At 35.9% G+C, this 7,461-nt stretch overlaps 1 protein-coding gene across 1 annotated transcript; it reads right to left on the reverse strand.

The window, feature by feature from the left end:
• Positions 1-4,234: 4,234 nt before the first annotated feature.
• On the reverse strand, positions 4,235-6,918 carry LOC135157504 (uncharacterized). Its single transcript, XM_064113310.1, has 3 exons — positions 6,824-6,918; positions 5,686-5,804; positions 4,235-4,867 (listed from the first exon to the last, which is right to left on the reverse strand). The coding sequence occupies exons 1-3, from the start codon at positions 6,885-6,887 to the stop codon at positions 4,532-4,534; spliced, it is 519 nt and encodes a 172-aa protein (XP_063969380.1). The 5' UTR covers positions 6,888-6,918; the 3' UTR covers positions 4,235-4,531.
• Positions 6,919-7,461: the final 543 nt, after the last annotated feature.

Consider the following 7,461-nt stretch of genomic DNA (forward strand, 5'->3'; position numbering starts at 1 on the left):
AATATTTTTAAACTATATTTTCTGCTATTTTACAAGAAACTTTTCTTCAGGGTGAACTTCCCTTTTAACCCATAAACTTGTCAGTATGGTCTGATTACTCTCTGGTTCGACCATTACCTGATTAAGTCTTGGCCCGGGGGGGGGGCACTCAGTATATAATGCATAGTGGGTATGTGCCGCGGAGGGGACCCCCATTTTTACACTCAAATTTCCGTTCCAAGGCATAGCATTTTTGTCTTTTTGAGAAAAAGAACAAAGAAAGCCGCTCCAAGGCATAGCATTTCCTTCTTATCGAGAAAAAAGAAGAAAGAAATCCGTTCCAAAGCTTCGCATATTTTTCGTTACGCCGTTCCGGTCGCATTGATCTGCTACAAGGAGCTGCAATTTTGGTGAAAAGCGGCCGTAGAGCGCTTTTCGACCATCGCCTAAGCGCGAGCGCACCCGGCGGAGGCCGCGCTAGCTGCGTCATGCACGATTGCCCGTTCCATAGGGATGCATACGCACTCACAGAGATACGGAGATCCGTTCCGAGGACCCCCGTTTTCACAAACATTTGTAGTTCCGAAGCCCGTTCCGAGGACCCTCCTTTTTACAATAAGCCCGCTCCAAGGCCCCCGTTTTTTGCCTCGCCCGCGGCACACCCCTACCACTTTTTTGGTCGAGTGCCCCCCCCCGGGAGTCTTGGTCTTTTGGAGAGTGACGTTTGATGGATTTGTATTGTCTTTGTTAACTCCCCACATTTGTAAAAATTTCTTCTGTATTCATGAAATACGTTATAACTGAATTTATTATATTTTGATTATGTTGTGTTGTTTCTGTTTTCTACTCAAGTTTTTTAAATAAATTCGAATTAAAATTTTTAATTCATTTAGTCGGTCATTCCTTGTCTAATTTCCAAGTTGTCTAATTGCCACTTCACCTATTCATATAGACTAAAAGACTAAGTGCGGTTAGACAAAGGCAAGTTAATCATAATAATATCAGACGAACTGGGTAAAGCCTAAATGTTTAATGGACTAAGTGGCAATTAGACTAATTAGTTAAAGGTCAAGTCCACTCCAGAAAAATGTTAATTTGAATAAATAGAGAAAAATCAAACTAACGTAACGCTGAAAATTTTTATCAAAATTGGATGTAAAATAAGAAAGTTATGACATTTTAAAGTTTCGCTTATTTTTCACAAAATAGTTATACAGTATATATGCACATCTCAGTGACATGCAAATGAGAGAGTTGATGATGTCTCTCACTCACTATTTCTTTTGTTTTTTATTGTTTGAATCATACAATATTCATTTTTTACAAATTTGACAATAAGGACCAACTTCACTGAACCATATAGTATTAAACAATACTAATTCCGCATGTTCAGAGAGGAATCAATCGTTGTTTCACTTGACCATGAGGAGAAAATTAGAATATTTCATACAATAAACTACAAAAGAAATAGTGAGTGGATGACGTCATCAGTCTCCTCATTTGCATACCGACCAGGATGTGCATATAACTGTTTTGTGAAATTAAGAGAAACTTTAAAATGTCATAACTTCCTTATTTTACATCCGATTTTGATGAAATTTGGAAATGTGGATGTGATGTTTCAATTTTTTAAAATACTTTTCAGTTTTTTATTTATTTGGGATTATGGTTATTCCGGGATGACGGTTTTCTCAAAACATATAGCGCAGACAATATAACAATGTAGGTACCACAGAAGGGTTTTGAAAGTGGGTGTGTGTGTTCGTGGGGGTGAAACCCCTAGCCCCCCCCCCTTCCATGCACACACAGAAAATTTTACACAAGTTGTGTTAAATTTTACACAACTGTGATGTACGTATAGAACTCCACAACAATTGTGTGAAATTTTACCTAACCCCTATTTTGTAAAATATACAAAACTATTATGTAAGAATTTACATTTCTGCAAAGTAAATTTTTTACATAATTGCTGTGTAATTTTTTCATTTTGTAAAAAATACACATCTGCGATGTACGTATAGAACTCCACAACAATTGTGTAAAGTTTTACCTAACCCCTATTTTGTAAAATATACCAAACTATTATGTAAGAATTAGATTTCAGCTAGGTAAAAATTTTACATACTTGCTGACTAATTTTTTTTAATGCATCATTTTGTTGTAATTTTTCTTCAGTATTCTGTACCCTTTACTCTGTTATTGTGTTCACCCAATAGGTTCTCCATGTACTAGCAGAGTAAAGGGTACAGAATACAGAAGTAAAATTTACACCAAAATGATTCATTTAAAAAAATACACAGCAGTTATGTAAAGTTTTTACCTTGCTGAAATGTAAATTCTTAAATAATAGTTTGGTATATTTTACAAAATAAAACAATTATACAGAAAATCATGTAAAAAAAGAACATATATTGTAATATTATAATGACACAGACAAGAACACATCGATCATTATATACATGTAACAACTTTTTTTATATTTATATGTTTATTTAGAAACAAAATTACATGAATTATTTATACAAATAATTATAAGGGATTAGAAAAAATAACTATTAATTACAATATTTACAAATAATTAGGATGATTCTATAAAAACAACAACAAGGAATATAAAATGGTAGAAAAAAATTATATATGTACTTTAAGTCATGTTTTGAAAAACTAGTAGGCCTCCCATGTAAATTGCTGAAAGATGCGGTTGCAATATTTTGAGTAGGAAAAAATAAGAAAAAAAATTAAGAGAAAAGAAGAAAAAGAGGAAGAAAAAGAAAGGGTGAAGGGTAGATAATTGTAAAAATAGCGTTTTTAATCATGTATAAGCCATTTTACCCTGATTTTACCCCTGTTGTTCAATTTTCAAAAAATATTATGATGTCACCCCCCCCCCCCCCCTGGAAAGTTCGCCCCTCCTACCAAAACACCCTGGCGCCTCCCCTGGCTATATGGCATGTTATTGCTTCTACATCCGAACTATTGGAAAAATGCAGGCACCCTACACTTTGGAATTCTCTTTTTGGTGACAAGCTAATGAGTCAAGTATAAAACACCTATTGAAAATATCAGGTCATTTAATTATTAACGATAATTAGGGCAAACAAACAATCATTATAGATGATGGAAATGAGAGAAGTGTTTTGAAATATACACAGAATAATTATATCACATACAGGTGCATTTCTACTCTAGTTTACATACAATTTAACTGCCTTTATAAGTTCACCACCCAGATCAGGCCTTAACCAACTGGGGGGGGGGTGGGGGTCTATTTGATGACCCCCTCCCCCTCAACGATTCACACAATATCTCCATAATGCATAGTGGTCTTGGCACAAGCTTTCATGAATTTTTTTTTAACAAGTATCGCACAACTTTCAACAGTGTCAACACCAAATTTATCGTGACTGCACATACAGATTTAAGGCCACGATCCTTTGAAAACTTTTCATCAAGTCAAAAAATGACTAAAAAACATGATTTTGGGTACAAATTCAATGCAATATTTCTATGTTTCAATAAATCAATATAAAAATTCACTTTTAAAATTCAAATGGCTGAAATGACTTAATTTTAGCATAATCATACTTCAATTCAAGTATGCTTGCAGAGATCACTGCGCATTGTGGAGTTATCACGTGAATCGTTGAGGGAGGGGGCCAAATTGACCCGCCCCCATTGGAATAGGGTTAAACAGTCTACAAGTTGACATTTACTAAGTCAGGTTTGAACAGTCTACAGTTTGACATTTACTTTGTCAATTAAAAAACAAAAGCAGTTTAAAAAAATGTTGACATCACTCAACATAGGAACTTCTTTAGAGCAAAAGTTCATTGGAAGAAAACAACTTAACAAAATATAAAATTACTTATAATTAAGACCATACTTCATACAACTAAAAACTTTCTGACTTAACCCTAAAAAGACTAGGTTAGTTTGGGTCCTGTGAAAACTTTTTTTTTGGGGGGGGGGCATCAAGTGCCACCCCTCCCCATGCGCATTGTGGAGTTATCACGCAGATTGTTGAGGGAGGGGGGGCCAAATTGACCCCCCGCTGCCCCCAAAGGAAAAGGGTTAAACAGTCTACAAGTTGACATTTACTAAGTCAGGTTTGAACAGTCTACAGTTTGACATTTACTTTGTCAATTAAAAAACAAAAGCAGTTGAAGAAAACAACTTAACAAAATATAATAATTAAGACCTTACTTCATACAACAAACAACTTTCTGACTTAACCCTAAAAAGACTACGGCCCAGGATCACTGTGAAACTTTGCAGGTGCGTAAAGCATTGCGTACACTACAAAACAGTGTCATCACTACTGAAGTTGAAGCGAAACAAAGTATAGTTATTGAATGCGGGCTGCAAACTGGCTTCAGATATCAGATAACGAGTCGACTAAACAGTCTACAGTTTGACATTCACTTTGTCAATTAACCGCCCCCCCCCCTCCAAAAAAAAGAGAAAGTTTAACAAAACATTTATCAACACAGGAACTTCTCTTAAGCAAAAGTATCTGGAAAGGCAATAAACTTGCTAGCTCACATGAGGACAGTTAGATGTTGGTATTCATTATTGACTCATAGGCTGTCTCGAAGATTCTGAACTCCCTGATCGCACTGCATTTTACAGCTCCTTTCATCTCATAAATGTATGTTTGTAGGAACTCCCACGCACCACAACACTGAGGCTGGTATTCTAGATCCAGGACATACACTGCTTTATAGCATGTATCTACGGCTTTCATTAAGCTACTTTGTTCCAATGCCCGCCTTTCCACAATGATGAAAATTTGCACTGGTTTAAGGAGAGACCCAATGACTAGTATGAACGGTTGAGGTCGACTTTCAGGTACAATATCTTCCAGGAACTTGTCTAGTGCAAGGTTTTCCTGAACAGAAGAATGAGAGAAAAAGAGAAAAATATTCATGCAAAAGAGGTTCAGAACTGGATTGGCAGGAAATATAATTTTGATAGATAATTCAAGCCAGGATTACCTCAAGTACAGATCTTCAAATGAAAAAAAATAAAAATCTGAATCAAAATTCATGGAACACACCGTTGACCAAGAGTTACTGACCCTGACCATTGGCTGGTCACATGACATGAGGTGGCTATTTTCCCGAAACAAAACATGTTCAAGTTCAAGCATATTTTATCCATTCTTGATCAGGAACTTGCACTACACGTAGTCCTCTTCGCTGAAAGAAATGACATTTGCTCGATGTGAAGAATGAACTATGTCGATTTATAAATGTATTATTCATGTCTAGAACAAATCAGGAAGTTGGGACTTTTTTGATTGAACACAAGCCATTTTTATGGGTTCGTGATTCATGTTCCTGATTCTGTCTAAGTTTGGGGGGGGGAGGGGGAAAGCTGCACACTGTCTAAGTGTTTTTACCGGGTAATTGCACATAAAGAAATGTTCAATTTACGAGAATCACAAAATCAATTCTTGTGAGAGTGGTTATGAGAATCAAAATTTATTTTCATGGAATTTGCATTAAACAGTGTGGGTAACCAGATCAGAATCATACATACAATACAAATGTCTCTCGCAAAATTAGAGATTTCTCCTAAGCTGCAACATAATTGAGCCTCTGTTGTATCTAGAATCTCCACTATAAGATACACACTTTATAACATGCTAACTAACAGGACCAAACAGCATTACAATTTTAAAAAAAGCAAGCTGACCCAACTTACATTTTGGACATCTATGAATCCTAGTTGTGCTTCCCGGGTTGAATATCTGCCCCCTTTCCCCTTTCTTCTACCTGGAAATAGTACTGGTAACAAGCCAAAGGCTAGATTGTTCTTTTGCTCTGAATATAAAGAAATAAAAAAAACAGTAACAAAATCGTTAAAAAACATCTCATTAATTGTTAACATATCAAAAAATCAGTCTCTTTCCCCAGATTTATTTCAAAGACACTTCTATTTAACCCTATTCTAACTGGGCATTTTCAGTGCTTGAGATTACTGGGGGGGGGTGGATGTGTCAATTTGACACTCCCCCCCCCCTTAAGACCTTAAGCAAAAAATCTGGTTTCATCACACTCACCCTTTCTTTCTCATTTTTACAGCATTAGCTTGAAGAGTTCAGAGACTTATTCTATTGAGTGTTATTCACTTCATTCTAATAATTTTGTCAGTCTTTACAAAAAATATTTACAATTCTTGACTTATTTTCCTTTCATTTAATATTTTTCTTTTAAGTAAATTAAATTTTAAAGTAAATTTTCTCTCGCACCCCCTTTGAGAACACCACTGAAACTGGTTAAAAACAGCCGATAACTTAAAAATTTATTTTCCCCATGGTGTTTGCCGATTTGAAGACACCATTGCAAAAAAATTGGCTCAGCGAGACGCGACGGGCCGCGGCGCGGGGACGCGACCCGAGTGTTTAGTAATAGCCCGGGGAGCGATGCGAGTGACGCTGTATAGGCCTACGTCCGCGTCCTATTCACTTTCTTTGATATGTGAAATTTATCTGTTCATCATTGATTATCTAAAGAAAATGAATCTTGTCCTCAGATCTGCAGATTTATCTTTATTGCAATGCCTGGACTCATATAAAACTTTGGTGTTCGGGTGATGCAAATTAAGAGCGACCACTAATTTACAACCGCGCTGCAAATAAAGCAAGCGGGGCGAAGGTTCGCGGTTGGTCATCAACGCGACGCAACGACCGAACACGACAGAACACTACACTGATCTGTGGCTAAAGTCATTAAATTTTAAGTCACCACATTCACGTACATGCATATAATTTACCTCTGCAAGAGCTATAACTAGCATCAATCATTTGTTCATGAAATAAAAAAGAAGTTTCTATTCTTACCTTCAAATTTGTCCACATAATCCCCAAGCCCCCATCCTCGCAGCACCGTTTCGACGTACGCCATGTTGCCAGAGTACGGTATTTTGTACTTCAAAATTAAGAACTTCTGAATTTTACTCTGCGCGCACGTGTCAATAAAACAAAACACAATTATGTAGAAAAACTAAATACACAATCGCCGTGTATTTCGCATATCAATAAAACAAAACACGATATGTAAAAAATCTAAGTTCACAATCGCCGTGTATTTCGCTCATATACAAAACACCATTGTGTAAAAAAAAATAATAAATCACAATCGCCATTTCGCATAACACGGATGTGGAAAAACTTTTCCCAATCATCATGTATTTTGGACTCCATTACTATGTAATATTTACCCAAACGAGGTTAAATACCCTTTTTACAATTCACATATGTATTTTAAATGCTTACAAACTGGCAAAGTAGACATTTTTTACCAGATCTTACATAGATTGTGTATAATTTATTCTTACATGCTATTTTTTTACTTAACATTGGCAATATTTCTGTGAGTGTGGCCAAAGGAGGAAAATGTACATTTTTGAAATTTTTAGATGTTCAATTGAATCAATTTCCTGGTATGAAAAATATACAAGGACGCAAAATATATATTT

The sequence above is a fragment of the Lytechinus pictus genome, chromosome 18 (genome assembly GCF_037042905.1).
Source record: "Lytechinus pictus isolate F3 Inbred chromosome 18, Lp3.0, whole genome shotgun sequence".
Taxonomy (NCBI): Eukaryota; Metazoa; Echinodermata; class Echinoidea; order Temnopleuroida; family Toxopneustidae; genus Lytechinus; species Lytechinus pictus.

Bases quoted from the DNA above. Each gene is read 5' to 3' on its own strand.
- LOC135157504 (XM_064113310.1), bottom strand. From the start codon at position 6,887: ATGGCGTACGTCGAAACGGTGCTGCGAGGATGGGGGCTTGGGGATTAT. The intron at 5,805-6,823 runs GTAAGAATAGAA...CTTTATATTCAG, and splicing joins TTATGTGGACAAATTTGAAG to AGCAAAAGAACAATCTAGCC. The intron at 4,868-5,685 runs GTAAGTTGGGTC...TCTTCTGTTCAG, and splicing joins GATTCATAGATGTCCAAAAT to GAAAACCTTGCACTAGACAA.